General features: G+C 46.2%; 1 protein-coding gene across 3 annotated transcripts in view; it reads left to right on the forward strand.

The window, feature by feature from the left end:
* The window catches only part of MTR (5-methyltetrahydrofolate-homocysteine methyltransferase), a 137,128-nt gene that overhangs the window by 81,888 nt on the left and 36,298 nt on the right, over positions 1–18,942 (forward strand). For all 3 annotated transcript variants that reach the window (XM_019418899.2, XM_019418900.2, XM_019418901.2), the window contains exons 23-28: positions 741–808; positions 1,394–1,514; positions 8,689–8,770; positions 14,146–14,244; positions 15,304–15,379; positions 18,348–18,503. In XM_019418899.2, coding sequence (XP_019274444.2) covers positions 741–808; positions 1,394–1,514; positions 8,689–8,770; positions 14,146–14,244; positions 15,304–15,379; positions 18,348–18,503 — 602 coding nt within the window. The remainder of the gene's footprint in view (positions 1–740; positions 809–1,393; positions 1,515–8,688; positions 8,771–14,145; positions 14,245–15,303; positions 15,380–18,347; positions 18,504–18,942) is intronic.

Genomic DNA, 18,942 nt, shown 5'->3' on the forward strand with positions numbered 1-18,942 from the left:
AAGCCAGATATAAGGACAAATGATGTATGAGTCCACTTACACAGATGTCTAGAGTTGGCAGATTCACAGGGACCACTGGGAAGGGGGAACTGTTGCCAGATGATTAGAGTTGCTATTTGGGGAGATGACCGGGTATTGTGATGGTTGCACAGCACTGTGACTGACTCTGATTAGGGCCACTGAATTTTAAACTTAATCGTTAGAAGGGCACATGGTACTTTATGTATTTTACTAGAGCTTAAAACAAATAATAACGTAGGGGTACCTGGGTGGCTCAGTCGGTTAAGCATCTGACTCTTGATCTCGGCTCAGGTCATGATCTCACAGTTCATGAGTTCAAACTCTGCATTGGGTTCTGTGCTGATGGTGTGGAGCCTGCTTGGGATTCTGTCTCCTTCTCTGTGCCCCTCACCAGCTTGTTGTCTTTCTCTCTCTCTCTCTCTCTCTCTCTCTCAACATAAATAAACTTAAAAAACCAATGTAGTATGCCAAAAATCACTGAATCATGTATTTTGAATGGGTGAGTTTTATGCTGTATGAATTCTATGTCAATAAAGCTGCTTTAAAAATCTTAGCCTAGCACCCGGCATGTGGTAAGTACCTAATAAATGGTAGTTGTAGTTGTCCTTAGTGAGTCACTGTGATTCCAATTTACATTAGAGGGGTATTTGATGGCTAAGTAAGGCTTTGTCTCTCTTGGGTTCTCCCCAACTTTCTCACCTCTCATTTCTGTACCGCAGAGTTATTGATTTAGGGGTCATGACTCCCTGCGACAAGATACTGAAGGCTGCCGTTGAGCACAAAGCAGGTACTGTGCCTCAGACTTCTGGGCCCTCCGAGTGTCCTTTCCCCTGTGTCTGTCTGTCAGTAAGTGGTGATGCCCCAGCCTATCCAACAGGTGCCAGCTCCTGTGGGGGGTGAGGGACTGCTTTCATTGTCATTGATGGTGGGGGTCGAATCAGTGAATAGGTGACTTTGAAACTCCTTGCAGCTTGGAAGATGGGGAATGAAACAGGCTTCTTATTACAGGGTTGCATTAGATATTTTCCTCCACATCTCATCGTCTCATCGTTTTTAATGTTTTTTCAGATACCGTGACACGTCCAAGTCTGGGAAATCATGAACAATGTATTTTATTTGCATGGCTTCCCCCAACTGTGGAAAGTACACTGTTGTAACTTTAAGTTACAAATCCCATTTATTATGTAAAGCAAACAAATGGTAAATCGAAACTCCCCAGTCAGGAAAGATGTCTTACAATTAGAAATGGGGAGTCGATGTTAGTTAGGTCTCACGGTCTTTATTACAGAGTTGCTAAAATGAGTCTTCCATACTTCTCTGCTTTTGTCTCATCTTCATTCTCACTGTCCTTTCTTCTTTTTTGAAATACTAGATATAATAGGCCTGTCAGGACTCATCACTCCTTCCCTGGATGAAATGATTTTTGTTGCCAAGGAAATGGAGAGATTGGCCATAAAGATTCCGTTGTTGATTGGAGGGGCGACCACATCGAGGTAAGTCATGCTAATGAGCTCCTTGCTGTCCTTTAAATTCATTTAAATGCCAGTGTTTACAAACAGTGATGAAACCTGGGTTGTTTTTTATTATGCTTAGCTCATCGGCTCCTTGTTCTAGAAGCTCACGAGCTTTCAGTCTTCACTTGGACAAGAACCTGGGCCGGGACACTTCTGCAGCACACTGTAGGAAACTTCCTCTGTGATCTCCCCACCCTTTGTCTTTTTTGGGATTCCTTTGGCTTGTCATTGTCTTTTCCTTAATCCTCTCCCCTCCCATTCAGTTCCTGAGATTTCTGTTAAACTCTCCTCTTGAAATCAAGCCAGGTGGAGAAGGTGTATTTTTTGGCACAAAGACATTTCTTGAACTTTAGCCCACTCTCTGTCTTGAAGCAGGTGTCTGATTGAGTAATTACAGGTTCCCTTGAAGAAACTCCAACCTGGAAATAGTTGAGGCAGAAGGCCAGCCTAGCAAGAACGAATCAGAGAATCACCTTGGGAAGTTGTTTCCGAAAGGGGGAACCTTTTGAGAACCTTTGGATTAAACAGTTTAGAGAGGAGAAAGTTCTAAGTTGGTCACATGGCCATTACAGAGTTTGTCAGATTTTTTCCTGGCTCATGATCATAATGATGTTTGGGGGGAAATATGTTAATTATGGGCACTGTTAGACTTTTTATGACATGTTCTTTATGCCCCATACTGTTTACTTTGGCAGGGAATAATGCCCAGGGGGAACACTGAACTTGATCCTACACTAGAAATGACTGTGCACTAAGCCGGGTTTTCCAGAAAAACAGAATCTGTAGGTTGTGTATACATTTTTTCTTTATGTAGATTTTATATATCACTTTGTATTATATTATTAATATAATACGTACACAGAGAGATGTATTTTAATAAATTGGCTCATGTGATCACGGGGCCTGGGAAGACTGACATCTGCAGGGAAGGTCAGAGGGCTGGAGTCCAGGCAAGAGCAGATGTTGCAGTCTTGATTCCAAAGGCTATATGGAGTCAGAATTCCTTCTTTCTCAGAGGACGTGAGTCTTTCCTCTTAAGGTCTTCAACTGATTGGACGAGGTCCACCCACATTATGGAGCATAATCTGCTTCACTCAAAGTTTGCTGACTTTTTTTTAAGTCTGTTTTTATTTATTTTGAAATAAATAAGTGGGGGAGAGGCAGAGAGAAAGGGTGAGAGAGAAAGAATCCCAAGCAGGCTCTGCACTGTCAGCACAGAGCCTGATGCGGGGCTTGAACCCACAAACTGCGAGATCATGATCTGAGCCAAAACCAAGAGTCAGACACTTAACTGACTGAGCCACCCAGGCACCCCAAAGCCTGCTGGTTTAAATGTTAATCACATCTAAAAATTATCTTTACAGAAACATCTAGATTGGTGTATGACCAAAAACTAGATCCTGTGGCCTGGCCAAATTGACACATAAAATTAACCATCATCCCATTTATAATCTGAATGGATTATTTTCACAAGTAGTAACAGTGTTATATGTCATTTATTCACTAGGTATTTTTCATGCTTGAAGGACTCAATAAGGTGGCTGTTGTCGCTCACCTTGGAAAGCTGAGTTTGTTTTTCCCACCAAGGACTTACCCACTAGGATATGTGGCAGATTATTCTCCAGGGATGTGACCAACCGTTGATAGCTGGAGTTTCAATGAGCATAGTCTTGGGTAATTGATTATTTTAACGTGAATATTCATTAGCTTAGTAAAGAGAATGATAAGAGAACTTACAGACCTTTATGAGCATGAAATACTTTTGGGATCATGGTTGTAAAACAGAATAGATAAATATTTAAAGAAGCAGATGTAACGAAAGGTATTATGAGTAGGTAAATGTGATGTGCAAATTGGAACATTACAAAATAGTCCATTCTGTTATATCTTTTACCAAGTAAAAGCCACCAGATTAAAGAGGTTTTTAAAAAAAAAAAAAAATATCCAGAGGCAACATAACTACTTTCCTAAGATCCATCATAAGCAGAATTAGCCATCAGTGCCTCCTCACAGTTATAAGCTGGGATATCAAGTTAGAATTCATCAGATTGGAAGTCACCCACTGTCTCTCTGTGCGGTTGCAGAATTTCTGTTCTCGGGGTCTGGGGAAGGGCGCTGGGACAGCTGGGTCCCCTGACCTGCCAGAGTTCCTTCTTCTCTTTATGAGCTCTGCCTTCTCTGGTTCTGTTCTCTTCCATGCCTGTTGCTGTTTCCGGGAAATTACTTGGAAAATAAAAGCTAGTGGCAGTCCTTCCAGATAACCATTCCCTTCTCCATTGCGGTGCCAGAAACGCCTGTGCCGAATAGATTTCCTGTGCAATCTCTCAGAGCCTTGGTGTAACCCTCCCCCCTTCTGACTCCGTTCTAAAGTAGTGACAGTGGGTGAGGCCTCACTTAACGGTGCTTAATCCGGCCCTCATATTTGAGTAAGCCCTTTGACTGAAATGTAGCAGGCATACAGAAAAGTGCACAAATCACAGATACACAACTTGATGAACGTTTACAGAAATGAACCCCCGGTAACACTGCACTCTGGGAACTTTGCTGGGTGCCCCCACCCAGTCATCCTTTACGGCAGAAGTAACCACTGCCCTGTCACCGTAGGTTGGTTCTGCCCGCATGTCGGCTTCATATAAATGGAGTCCTGTGGCATGTCCTCTTTTGTGCCCAGCTTATTTTGCGCAGTGTTCTACCTGGGAGGCCCAAACCAGCGGTTGCAGTGGTTGCTGTTCCGTTGTGGTGCAATATTCCGTCGTATAATACATGGCTTAGTCATCCGTGTGACTGTTGGCGGGTATTGGGTTTTTCCAGTTTGGGGCTGTTTGGAAGAATGCCACTTGCTGGGTCATACGCACATGATCATTGGCGTTAGACTTTGCTGGGTAGTTTTCCAAAGTGATTGTATTAATTTACGTTCCCACCGGCAATTATGAGAGTTCCAGTTATTCCACACCTTTTTCAATTTTATCCATTTTAGTAGGTATGTAATAACATCTTGGTATGGTTTTCCTTTGTATTTTCTTGCTGATCAATGATGCTGAGTACCTTTTCATGTGTATGTTGACTGTTAATGCTTTTTAGGTCTTTTTTTTTTTTAATTGGGTATTCTGCCTCTTTTCTTACTGACTTGTACATGTTTTTTGTTTATATTGGACGCAAGCCCTTTATTAGAAATATACGTTGCAAGTAGATTCTTCCATTATGGCTTGCCTTTTGCTATCTTAGTTGTATTTTTAAATAACAAAGTTTTTAATTTTCATGAAGTCTGATTTATCAGTCTCTTCCTTTACAGTTAGTGCTTTTTGCATCTGTGTAAGATGCCGTCTGCTCCTGGGAGAGTCAGCTTTGCTAGAAGGCATTCAGAGTTTGAATGTCTTAGAAGCCCTCTGAGAGCCCTTATTATTGCCTCCTGTAGACCTGTTGAGAGCTCAGCAGTGTTCCATTTTTTTCCTTTGCTAACTGTTCTTTGAGCGGGTGGCAGCTCAGGACTTCCAAGTTGTCACGAAAGAAGATAAGGAGGTATAACTCCGTGGCTCTTCCAGATCTCAGTGGCCTGTGGTGGCATGATAGAATTAGAATTGTACTCCCAAGACATTCACAGTGAGCCTTAAGGCTGTCTGGTGGATCCTTGGAGAAGCCGAAAGGACTGTACCGATTAGGGGTCATGTGGGCACGCAAATAGGCCCAGAGTTCCCTTTTGAACCCGTAGCCGTAAGAGAACGGAAAACCGAATATTCTCCTGTCTGTAATGCGTATGGTTTCGTGTCACAAACTGGAATTGACTTTAATGGCCATCTGGCCCTGTTAGCTACATACCTTCTCAAAGACACAAGTGTGGCAGTTAGCTTTTCTAAGTGGTTTAGAGCCAATAACTGCAAAGTGTCTTTTTCAGTTATTTTTTGTGAGTAATGGAGAATTCAGAAGGAATTCAGTGCCCAGAAATAGAGGTAATTTTCTGAACTTACATATTTTTTAATTGTTAGGAGGGAAGATGCTGAATGATGTAACTGTAGTGTTTTCCTCTTTGAGTTGGCTGCAGGGAACTTCGAAGCTCAGGCCTGGGTGTAGGATTTCAGGGACCCGACTTCTGCCTCTGACCCACTGCTCAGTGCTCGTGCCTTTATTTCCTCTCTCGTTTTTCTCACCAAATTCTAAGGTCTTATTTCTTATTTATTTGTGTGTGTGTGTGTGTGTGTGTGTGTGTGTGTGTGTGTGTGTGAGATGCTGCATTTAGGTAAAACATTTTAATTCTGGAAGGATAAGGCATGAAATAAATGCTTGGAGTACTTGTTCTTTTTCAGTGCTTTTCAAAAAGACCTTCTAAAGTTAACCCTGTCATGCCCATTTGGCAAGTATGAGAGGCGACTAACTGGGTCCCCGGCATTGGTGAGTGACTTAGCAGAGCCAGATTTGAGACTGAGCCTCAGGGGGCTAGCCCCGTGTTGTTGGTTTGTAGGAGGGCAGGAGGGATTCCAACATTATATATCTTTTCAGACTTCAGACAGAAGTCTGCCTCCAACTGGAGAGGGCCGCATAAATGGAAGCTTAGGAGAAAGTGGAATCAATATCATACCGTTTTATAAGGAAACCAAAAGTACTCTTGATGGCCAAGCAAGCACAGATTTAATGGCTGCCCTCATTTGGCTTTGTCATTTTTTTATGCTGGAAAACAACACTGTGCTTTTATGTGGTGGTGGTGGTAGTGTTTTTAAAAAGTGGAACCCATCAGTTTCTTCTTGGTACCCTTGTCCAGAGATCACCAGTGCGAGAATGGCCGGAATTGCACAGAGAACGCTTGGATGCTTAATAAATATTAATTATGTTGACTTGAAGGTTTAAAACTGTACTGGTTCTCTTTAAGAGAAATGTCAACTAAGTCACATTAGGCTTAGTGTTTCCTAGAGGAACTCCATGCAGAATATACATTGAGGTACATTTGTGTGCTTGAAGAACTGACCACCTAAAGAAGAGGAAGCAAACATAGTCTCACTTATATTCTGTTGTCAAACTGGAAGCAGTTTCTTCTTTAAAATTTCCTGGGGCGCCTGGGTGGCTCAGTCAGTTGAGCATCTGACTTCAGCGCAGGTCATGATCTTGCGGTTTGTAGGTTCGAACCCTACATCGGGCTCTGTGCTGACAGCTCAGAGCTTGGAGCCTGTTTCAGATTCCGTGTCTCCCTCTCTCTGCCCATCTCCTGCTTGCGTGTGTGCTCGCTCTCTCTCTCAAAAATAAACATTAAAAAACAATTTTTTTTTTAATTAAAAAAACAAAAGTATTCCTACTATTTGAAAATCTTCCCCTGGGATGCCTGGGCGGCTCAGTAGGTTCAGCGTCCGACTTCGTCTCAGGTCCGTGAGTTTGAGCCCCGCATCGGGCTCTAGGCTGACAGCTCAGAGCCTGGAGCCTGTTTCAGATTCTGTGTCTCCCTCTCTCCCTGACCCTCCCCCGTTCATGCTCTCTCTTTGTCTCAAAAATAAATAAACGTTAAAAAAAAAAAAACTTAAAAAAAAAGAAAATCTTCTCTTTGTAGAATACCAAAGATATTTTCAAATCTTTGGTCCCTGGGCACGCAGCGGACACAAAACACATCCTTGGGACGCAGTGGAGTTGGCGTGGCTGCTTCAGGACCACGGTCTGGTTCTCCCTGCTGCTCTGCGCCCCAGTGCCCGACTGTGGAAGAGTCTCTTGCACTCAGTGGCTTAAGCCTGCACTTCCATTCGATGGCTCACTTCCTGTGACTTCCGGCTTCTGTCCCCTGCTTCCTGTCCGTGTGTGGAGATACTTGCACAAAGGGGACAGGTGAAATGTCAGTCTTGTCTGTCTCACCGCAAATGAATTTTTAGTCATCCCTCAGAAGTCTATTAAAAACGCACACATACCTCAGGCTTCTCATATCCTCTTGGTTTTAAAAATTTCCTCAGTAGTCCACGCTTACTATTAGAACATGTCAGACACTTCAGAGGAACGTAAAGTAAAATTTATTCTCTCCCTTCCCGTCCTCCGTCCCACCTCCAGCCGCTGTATAACCAGTGTTGACACCTGAGGTGTATCTGGTTTTTGCTAAATGTACGGAAACTCCTGTGTAAGGTTGGAGGGTTAGGGCGGGTTGAGGGTGGTAGTGTGGTTTTTAAAACACAAACGTACTGTTTGGTATTTTGTTGTTTCCCCACATGGTAGCATAGTCTGGACATCTTCCCAAACGAAATGCATTTGGGCCAAGGGGGAGAATGTGAAAGCATCTGACGTGGGGAGGAGCTGCCTTGGGGGCGAACGTGGGTCCAGCAGAGACCGGCAGGGACGGCCCCCTCCCTGCCCGTCCTGGGGGATGTACGGCTGCCGCCCTTGGACGCGGCACTGCGGCCTGTGCTCAGGGCCCTGGTTTAACCGCAGTCGGGAGGGCACGCGGGTCCATCCTCACCCCTCACGTAGTGGGCCGTGTTCTGTGAGGCAAGAGCGGGTGTGTACCCTGTGCGGTAAGACTGAGTCCCCAGAGACGGCTTGCCGTGTACTTCAGTCAGGTCGTCTCAAGGACTGAAGCGTGTTCCTCACCGCTGATGTTCCCGAGTCTGGCAGGAGGGGTTTGGGGCCGAGCCGACGTTAGTAGAAGACTGTTGCTGCTTATGCCTCTCGGTTCCTTCGTGCCAAATTTATTCAGGGTCCGGGGCCCCTTATTACAAGTGCGAGGTGGGGTCGGGGCTGAGGGGCGTGGCCGGTGCGTCCTGGGCCCGCCGCCTTGGGTCTGGTTTCCCGGGCGCCCTGGCTGCCACCCCAGCTCATTTGGGGGAGGAAACGCAGTCTGACCTGTATGGCAGCCAAGGGCAGTCACCTGGGCTGGTGAGCTCCCTCGGTTCAGGCAGGCCGCTAATGAGTGCGGCGTCACGGTCTCATTCCCGAGGGCAGAGAGCTGAGGGCAGCGTCTTCCTCGTTTTGTCAGATTTCTCATAGCCTGAGCCGACAGACCCCTGTCTTCTCCCCTTGGATTCCCCGTCTTAGGGTGGGGAGGAAGTCAGTCTTGTTTTACGAGGGACGCGTGAAGTTCGTTCTCTGGAAAGCACCCTGTGGAAACACGTTGTCTCTGATGGTTCCAGACAGGGGTCATGTGGGAGCTGTCAGCGCTGATGGATATGTTTTTCTTCCTGACCCCTCTTTTTAGAACCCACACGGCAGTTAAAATAGCTCCCAGATACAGCGCGCCTGTCATCCACGTCCTGGACGCGTCCAAGAGTGTGGTGGTGGTAAGTGTGGGGCCTTCCGTTATTTCCGCTATGTAAGGAGAGGAGAAAAGATTGTGTTCTGAATAAGGGGTATTTCCCAAGATGATCTTTTATTTTTGTCCAGTTCTACTAAAATATGTGAAAGAATGTGCGAGGGCTTGTTAGGATGGTGTCGCTGTGGTCGTCTGCATTGCTGGAGGGGGGCCAGGTGAGTGTGTCCTGTGCTTTCAGAGACCGCGTCTGAGTCACCGAGAAGCCCTGCCAGGATCCCTGTGACCTCGACACTAACCCAGAGGGAGAGAGATTTCAGCCACTTACATATATTTACAAGTGTGAACATATATTGTCTTAACTCCATGCCAAGGCTAGAAGGAATGTGGAATCTTTTAAACGACCTGTTTCCAGGTAGACATTTAATCTGGAATGGGCCGGTTGACCCTACCCAAAGAGAGAAGAACGTTCTCTAGATGTTCACCATCCAGAATAATAGATTCTTTTTCTCGGTGAATGTAATAAACCACTTTCCTGAGTGGTCTTTTAGGTTTTTCTCTGTCACTGAAGCCTAATGTCCTCTCTCGTTACGTGTTTCGTTATTTTCATTGACTAAGAGGACATCATAGCTGGAGGGAATCTGAACGACCATGTGGTCCAGTGGTTTCCAAGTTCGTTTTAGTGACAGAAAGCTTGTCTTCCAGTGATGTCTTACTTGGAAGCTCAGTACAGTATGAGTTAGAGCAGCCCCTCCTATCCGTCACCCCACACCTAGTTCTTGAAAGAGCACAATTTGAAAATTGCTAATCTGTGGGGGCGCCTGGGTTGGTTGAGTATGTGACTCGATTTCGGCTCAGGTCATGATCTCACAGTTTGAACTCGAGCCCCACATCAGGCTCTGTGCTGACAGCATGGAGCCTGCTTGGGATTCTCTCTCTGCCCCCCCCCCCCCCCCCACTCATGCTGTCTCTGTCTCTCTCATGTAAATAAATAAAAACTTAAAAAAACACAACAGACCAAACCTGCTGATCTAGTCCAGCCTTCACATTTGTAGGTGAGGAGGGTTACCAAGGAGGGTCTGGTGATTTGTGAAACTATCAGGTGACATGGTGCAGCCCGAAGCTCGGGTGGCCACATTGCCTGAACCGTTTTCCAAAGACATCCTTCCAGATCTATGAATTTATTTATATGGAGGTTGTACAATAATTGCTAACTTTATTAAAAATTGATAGTGTGCCAGACACTGTGGTGAGTGCTTTACATGGATTTGTAATTTAATCTCCATGAAGCAGATACTCTCATTAACCATGTTTAGAGTAGAGGAAACAGGCACAGAGAGGTTAGCACCTCTCTTGAGGCCACATGTCTATCAAGCGGTAGGGTAGGGCGTGAAGAAGGCCGGTGGTCTTACTCTCTGCTGCACGAAATGTGCTCCCATTAATGTTCAGTGATTCTTATTAAAAAGGATACAATCATTGGCTCCCAGGTGGCTGAGTCAGTTGAGCATCCAGCCTTTTTTTTTTTTTTTTTAAGAAAATTATTATTGTTTAGTTTCTATTTTTAAATTGTTATAAACTTTAATTATTTAATAATTAGCGTGAATAATTTTATATTCATGCATCCTCCTCTGTGAACTGTCAAATCTTGCTGACCTCCTTATGAATATTTATAAACACTCTATATACATGACTTTGTACTTTTAATACTGTATGCTTCTTTTGTAGAAAGAGTTTTCTTTTTCTTTTTCTTTTTTTTTTCTGTTTTGAATTTACATCCAAACTAGTTAGCATATAGTGCAACAATGATTTCAGGATTAGATTCCTTAATGCCGCTTACCCAATTAGCCCATCCCCTCCCACAACCCCTCCAGTAACCCTCTGTTTGTTCTCCATATTTAAGAGTCTCTTTTTTTTTTTTTTTTTTTTTTTTTAATGTTTTTTTTATTTTTGCGACAGAGAGAGACAGAGCATGAACGGGGGAGGGGCAGAGAGAGAGGGAGACACAGAATCGGAAACAGGCTCCAGGCTCTGAGCCATCTGCCCAGAGCCTGACACGGGGCTCGAACTCTCGGACCGCGAGATCGTGACCTGAGCCGAAGTCGGACGCTTAACCGACTGAGCCACCCAGGCGCCCCTATTTAAGAGTCTCTTATGTTTTGTCCCTCTCCCTGTTTTTATAATATTTTTCTTCCCTTCCCTTATGTTCATCTGTTCTGGAGCATCCAACTCTTGATTTCGGCTCAGGTCGTGATCTCAGGGTCGTGGGATTCAGCCCCATGTTGGGCTCTGAGCTGGGCCTGGAATAAGATATATTCTCTCTCACTCTCTTGCTTTCTCTGTCCCCTCCTTCCCGCTGCCCCTCCTCTGCTTGCACTTTCTGTCTCTCAAAAAAGAAAAAAAAAGATATGGTTAAATCAAACTGGAATCATAAAGTCACATTTTTATTTACTCTTGACGTAAACTAATGTGTAAATAAAGTAGGTGTCTCCAAGTTAGTTTCAGGACAGTTTTTGTATTTTATATTTGAATTGTGCTTCATAAGGAGCTCGTATGGTGTTCATAGTTGACTAGCCAGTGGACCTCTTTTTAAGGCTTGTTGCTATTTTCAAATACTAATGAATGACTGAACATTTCTCATATGGAGACCAGGCCCTTGGCCCTCTTCAAGTACATGGTGCTAGCATTGCATCGGGAGAGGACTTTGGCTGGGAGGAACCAGCCTCTGGATTCCATTTTGAGTTCCCTCCTTCGCCGTCTAGAAGAGCTAAGCAGTAAGGGCCGAGCGGAGAGCCAGAAGATGAGCACGGGCACTGGTGCTCCTTATGGGTCCGTCCAGCTGGACCGCCAGCAGTGGTTAGTGCTTCTTGGGTCCAGAGAAGTGGCCGCCTTCTGAAATTACTCAGACATAAGTCCAACAGTAAGTTGTTTGGGTTATTGCTAGTGACGCTTTTCAGGATCAGTGGTACAGTTTGTTTAGGCCGATTTTTGGTTCTGTGTCTTCGGGCTCAGCTGCGAGACGCATGCCAGCGGCCTGTGCTCCGGGTCACTGGCGCAGGTGTTTGAAAGAGTCCCAAACATGGCAACGACCTGGTAGTTGGAGCTTTAGACCTCGGGATGCCCCTGCTTTCTTTCCTTTCTTCTTTTTTTTTTTTTTTTTAATTTATTTTTGAGAGAGTGCAAGCGGGGGAGGGGCAGAGAGAGGGGGGCCGAGGATCCGAAGGGGGCTGTGCCGCAGTGAACCCGATGTGGGGCTTGAACCCACACACTGTGAGATCATGACCTGAGCCAAAGTCAGACGCTCAACCGATTGAGCCACCCAGGTGCCCCTTCTTTCTTTTTAAATAAACGAGGTGCCAGTATTTAGTTCTTTCTAAATTATAAAATATATTTTCAACTTATTCCCTCTCATTCACTGCTATTGTCACCAAGAACAAAGAATAAAAGGAGGAAGAGAGAAGCTGTGCTGTGTCCAAATGGTTGGCATGAAGACGCGTGACTGGGCTGTGGTTTTATGATGGAAAGATCATGAAGATTAGCCTGTATAATTGACCACAGACTTGTTTCCATCAAGCAAGTCAGACTGGGCATGGAGGGATTGGCTTGTCACTTTGGCTCTGGGAACAGGGGGCCCCCCAGGGTGTGTTCCGTCTTCCCAATAGTCGCTGTGGCAGCGTATGGTTAAGTTCTTTGGATGTTTAGAAAAGCAGGCTTTTGCCTTCTCAGAGTCTAAAACCTAGCAGAATGCAATATTTTAAACAATATTTTAAGACACTGGTTGCATGTACTTTGGGGAGCTGTGGAGTAGGCATCCCTTTGCTGTTTTCATTGAGCTCTGCTGGTTTTCCTAAACGGGGACTCCATTGAGCCGAGGTTAATGTAAGGCTGGGAGGTACCCTGTGGTGTGAACACCATTCAGGAGCCTGTTTTTAGGCTCACCGCAAGGGTCTTTTCTCATTAGGTTCCTTAAGAAAGTGGTCTGGCTTTGTACTAACTCTTCGGGGATCGGATTGCTGGTAGAGATGCTTAGAAAAGTCACACAGAATCATAGACACTTAAAGCCGGTGGGCCCTTGAGCCATCGTCCGGCCTGCCCTGCTCAGTTTCACGTCATGGTTCTCGGCTTCCCTGCCCTCGTGTGTGTGTGTGTGTGTGTGTGTGTGTGTGTGTGTGTGTGTGTGTTGGGGGGGGAGGGGAGGGGGCGGAATCCAGCTGGAGGCGCAGGGGTGGGGCGGTGCCTCGTCGTGAAGTGATCGTGATCAGAAGCAGCCATTTCTTGTTTTTGAGCTTTGGTTTTGGCTCTACTTCCACCAACTTGATAATGCTGGTCACAAATAATATTTCGCAGATCCTAGCTTTACAGTTTACCGAGTAGCCTCGTATTTGTCAGGTGACGGGTTTCTGTTCTTTTCTTAGCCAGTCATAGTTGACTGTGAAGATTAGCCTCATTCCTTCAGCAAGAGTTTAGTGAGGAGGCGCCCTGCACGTGTCAGGCACAGAACTAGAAACCAGGGACACGGAGTGGTTAAGGCGCAGCCCTGCCCTCAAAGGGTTTGTCCTCTAGTGAGGCAAGGAGGTACATAGACAGGTACTAAAAGCCTGAGGTAAATGCAGTGATGAAGACGTGAACTGGGTATCTTTGAAACACTGAAGAGAGGAGCCTAACTAGTGTGCTGTGTCGGTCCCCAAGACCACGCTCCCCTTCAGTGATTTGCCAGAAGGACTCACAGAACTCAGAAACACTGTTATAATCATGGCGGATGGCCACGAGTCAGCAAAGGATGTAAAGGGTGGAATCCAAGCAGGACCAGGCACCAGCTTCCTGGTGTCCTCTCCTAGCGGAGTCACGTGGCCAGTGCTTAATTCTTCCACCAGTGATGAGTGACACCGTGTACGGGGGGCATTGCCAACCAGGGAGGCTCTCTTGAGCCTTAGTGTCCAGGGCTTCTGTTGGGAGTCAGTCACGTAGGAGTGCTTTAATGACCTGACTGACCTTAGTTACCAGAACCTTAGTTACTCCAGAGGTCAGACGGATACAACATGAATAAGGGGGCCCCCTTCGTCCCTAGTCACGTTGTTAGTTAGCATAGACCATCCAGGGTGGCCCAGGGCTCCATGTAGACGAAGTGTCTCATCAGGCAGGACATTTCAAGGGCTTAGAGCTTATCTCTCAGGAACCATGAAGGGCTTTCTTTCGAATGTGTGAGATTTGGACATCCTAGGTCCACTGAGGCAGCTCTTAACTGCACACCCCGGCAGGAGTTCATGAAGCTGGTGAAGGGAGGGGGGATGACGTTGACAAGGGAAGCTTCCTGAAGGAGGTGTCGCCAGCACTGACCAGTGTTGTCCATATTTTATTTATCTCCTTTTGCTCCTCTGTGGTTCTTGAACTTTGATCTTGCATTTTCAGTGCTCTCAGCTATTAGATGAGAATCTCAAGGATGAATATTTTGAGGAGATCTTAGAAGAATATGAAGAGATCAGACAGGACCATTACGAGTCTCTCAGGGTAAGTGACAAATACCTGCTAGTTTGGGTATTAAACCGATCCTGCTTTTTTTTTAAAATGTGACTTCACTGTTTAAAGGAGGGCAACAGGTTTAGCATCATTTTAGAGAAGCCTTGTTTTCATGTTCAAATCAGAATTCTCTGGTGTCGAAGTTCCTGATAACTTGGGGTTATACTAAAACTAATTTCATTTATTCCACCAAACATTTATCGGGTACACAGTAGGTGTTAGGTGCTGTGCTAGACAGCAGAGCTATGAGAATGAATAAAACATATGCAGCGGGAGAACGGAAACTGAAGCAGCGTATAGAGAGTGACTCCCACGGATCCTTGTTCTTGAAATAATGGAAGAAAATGACATTAGAGGGGACCGTTGTCCGCCTCTCTCCCTGACTGCCCAGCACGGACTGTGCAGAGCAGTGTCTCAACAACTGCCCTTCTCTAGATAAGCTTCAGGGGTTCCTTGGAAAGGAGGCATAATCACTCTTTAGAAGTCACTGGAATATTTCTTCCTGGTTCATCTGCCTGTTGGGCCTTGTGCGTAGAGGGGTGCATTTGGGGGGTGGCGAGGCAAGCGAAATGAGACAACAAACAGCAGGAAGAAAAGAGGTGTTTGTGAGATGGTGACCAGCCCAAGATACTGTGGCTGGCGTTCCGCCTCTTAGGTTTGCTCACAGTTGAAAATTTCTTAGTTTTGCCCTCTGGTCCAGGGGGCGGTCAACGGCAGGCCAGATAAGCCTGGCCTCAGGTATTCTAGAAGCACCGGCAGGACACCGCTCTGAGAAGGGCACAGGTCAGCTTTGTATCCACCTATCAATATTTAATGGATATTTATTGAATCTTTACTCTCCATTGTTCTGGTGCTGATGTGAAGCCCTCACATTGGGTGGAAAAGGAAGAACTTTTCAGGAAATGAATTTTCATTAATGAAAGCATTTGTGGGGTTTTTTTTTCCTTTTCCTTTTTTAAATAAAACATGTACTAGCTTTTCAGACATACTTTCATAGTAGCAGCTGAAAAACTAAACGTCTCTGACTAAATAACTTCTCTTTTTTCATAGGAGAGAAGATACTTAACCTTAAGTCAGGCTAGAAAAAACGGTTTCCATATGGACTGGCTGTCGGAGGCTCCTCCAGGTCTGTTGGACTGTCAGTTGGAGAAAGGCTGTGGGTGATAATGTGACTGGAGAGACATTTGCATTTAGCTGGCTGGGAATCAGGCAGCTGGAGATGCTTTATCGTGTCTAATAATGGTGATGAAGGACATTGATGATTGAAAATGAAAGGAAACAGGTACCATTTATGGAGGACCAAACTATGTCCTGAGACCGCTTGGAGTGTCTGAGTGCTTGACACAACCCCGTAGTGAATGTGCTGTTATCCCCGCTTAAATGTGAAAACCCCGAATTTCGGGTAAGAGCCCGAAAGGTTATTGGGTTCTATCCCTGGTCTGCTCCTTCTAACCCACACTCCCTCCTCTGTGCTGTGCTCAATTTCCACCCCCCACCCCCCCCAAGCCTGACGCAGGTTCTGGGTGGTATAGTCACTGAGTGGCCTGGGTCACAGGCCAGGCCCCAGGACCGATGTGTAGTTCTGAGATTGAAGATGCCCTCACACTGAACAGAACTTTAGAACATTGCGGCAAAGCTGGAGCTCCTGTTTCTTGTTCGCTCTCTCCCATTGTCTCTCTGCATGCTTCCCTCTTTTTGTTTCTTTTATTTGTTTTTTTTCCCCTTATTTCTAGCCAGCTCTCTTGCCTGATAGAGGTGTTCACGAGGGAGTAAAATATGGAGGATGTTTGACACGCTCAGAGAGGCATGAGATACACACGCACAGCCCAGACAGGGTGAACAGGGGTTGTATTCATTGAATCTGTATCTCCAAGGTAATACCTCAGATCCGCTCTCCTTGCTCACAACATCTGTGTTCTGCGGCTCCTTGGCTGACTTGAGAGCATTAAATTGGAAATGTAGGTGAGCTCAGTTCTGATTTCAGTCCTGCTGAGCCCGCTGTGGTTTAGTAGGAGGAATGCCACGTCAGGAGTCGGGAGGCCTGGTTCTCACCCCACTTTGCCTCCCGGCTGCAAATCACTGACCTTGAGCATCCTGCATCCATGTTCGACCTCTTCTGATGTGTAAGAAGGAGTCACCCTGTGAAAGGTTGTAAGGATAAGAAAAGATAAACCTTCGAAAAATGTAAATAACTATATAGTCTATTATTTTCTCTTTACCTTTCACTGTGAAATTGGAAAAGTCTCATAAGGGAAGTCCATTTTAACCAACTCAGACATCCAGACACAGTTCAGTGGGGACATTCCTCTGAAGGCCCACGGTGCCAGGCAGCAGTCGAACGGCCACTTGTCCCCAGTGCGGGGCCTCTGCGAGGCTCTGGACCTGCTGCTTGAGAAGATCGAGGCACTGACGTACAGCCCTCAGAAATGTTTTTGAGGACACCCCAGTCTTAGACTAGTTGCAGGAAGTCAGGAAAGGGAGACAGAGGGGTTCTCTCAAGGTCGTTGGCGGTAAAATTCAAGACTGACATCCCTCAGTGACTGTGACAGGGCATTTCTCCCTGCCTTTCTAGGCAAGAGGAGACATTCATCAGGAGGAAATCTGTAGTTTCTTTTGTCTGTCAAACGAAGCAACATACTGGAATATGATGAAGAAGTGATTATTCTCAATAGTAAAAACACGACCAGGAACAAATGAGAAAGAGCTACTGCGAACATGTGTGAAAAGATAGCGATTTCCAGGCAAGACTAAGCAGCAGCTCGCTCTTTTCCTGTACTGCTGCCTCACGTCCGCCTCTTACCATCTGACGAGACAAAAGTGCTCTTGGGACTTCGGTCCCAAGCACCTGAGATGGGCAGGATGGTGTAAGTTCTCTGACCCTATTTACAGACCAGGAAACTGAGGGCCAGGAAGCTCGTGTGTGGGCATCACTTCCGACTCCGGCCAGACCCCGCTGACCCCGCTGCAAGCAGGGTGCCGGTGTGCTGCTCTTCTTCATTCCTCATCATTATTTTTTTTTTTTTCAATATATGAAGTTTATTGTCAAATTGGTTTCCATACAACACCCAGTGCTCATCCCAAAAGGTGCCCTCCTCAAAACCCATCACCCACCCTCCCCTCCCTCCCACCCCCCATCAACCCTTGGTTTGTTCTCAGTTTTTAAGAGTCTCTTATGCTTTGGCTCTCTCCCACTCTCACCTCTTTTTTTTTTTTTTTTTCCCTTCCCCACCCCCTGGGTTTCTGTTAAGTTTCTCAGGATCCTCATCATTAGTTAACTCGGGTCCTGTTTTACACTCACGGGGTGTGAAGCACAATATGTCGAACGTCCACGAATACCACCAGCCACCTCAGAAATAACCTGGTGCCCATTTTAAAAACAAAGCAATGCCGGGGCGCCTGGGCGGCTCAGTTGGTTAAGCGTCAACTCTTGATTTCAGCTCAGGTCATGGTCTCACGGTTCATGGGTTCGAGCCCCTGACCGTGCGGAGCCTGCTTCGGATCCTCTGTCTCCCTCTCTCTCTGCCTCTCCCCTGCTCGTGCGCTCTCTCTATTTCTCAAAAATGAACATTAAAAAAAACCAGTACATAAGTGGTTGAAGCTGCTTGTGTGCCCCTCCCTCCCCTGCACAATCCCGAATTTGATGCCTTGTTTCTGTGCGTGTCCTTATACTTTGCCCATATACACATGTATCAGTGGGAAGTGGAGATTGCTGATTCTTGTTTTCACACTTCTGGTAAGTGGTTTACCTTATGTGTCTCTCTACAGTGGCATTTACTTTAGTATTGTTTCCGTCTGTACAAGTGAAGAGAAACCCAAGTCTTTTCTCTTTGACCAAAGGGCAGAGGGAAGAATTTTTAAGGGCCGGTGTAGACAGCTGTCTGGGAAGGGTAGTTTTATTTAAGATTGACTGCAAAATTTACAGTTCCCCTCCTTGTAAAGCAGCTCCTGTGGGTGACTGCGGGGAGAGAGAGTGTGGGGCCCCCGGAGCAGTACAGAGCTGGCCCGGGAGGCATGGCACAGACCCCTGCCGTGCGCGTTAGGCGCTTAGCCCCAGGCTGCGGCATCCGTGTGACATGACTACTTCACTTTTACAGTGAAGCCCACGTTTCTTGGGACTCGGGTCTTTGAAGACTACGATCTGTGGAAGCTGGTGGCCTACATCGACTGGAAGCCTTTCTTTGATGTCTGGCAGCTCCGTGGCAAGTACCCGAATCGGAACTTTCCCAAGATATTTAAGGACAAAACTGTAGGTTCGTTCAGCAGACCCTTCCTTTCTGCACGGATACTCGAGACACAGTGTTGGGACTTTGAAGGGGAGAACAGGTGGAGAGCCGAGAGTTCAGATGCTGTGGGAGATGGTTTCTCGTTGTGGTCTAACGTGTGGGGTGTTGTTTACCTCTTCGGTGGCTTGAAGCTGCTAGATGGGTCTTTATGGACTGTAGTTGGCATTTCATTTATCTCTTCTTTAATAAGCCAGGCTCTTTGTTGGGCACCGGGAATAAACACACCGCTGCCTTCTGGGATGTGGCCAGTAGCTGGCATAGCCGACGGCGATGGGCGGTTCCCACGTGGCATGCCGAGCTCCTGCCGTGGGGCTGAGCCCAGGGCTTCTGTGGACCCACGATGAGACAGACCTCAGACTGGGAGGTCAGGGGAGGCTTCCTGGGGGGGGTGGTGTTTGAACTCCTT

Source organism: Panthera pardus, unplaced genomic scaffold (assembly GCF_024362965.1).
Source record: "Panthera pardus isolate Hobbes unplaced genomic scaffold, ASM2436296v1 HiC_scaffold_22, whole genome shotgun sequence".
Lineage (NCBI taxonomy): Eukaryota > Metazoa > Chordata > Mammalia > Carnivora > Felidae > Panthera > Panthera pardus.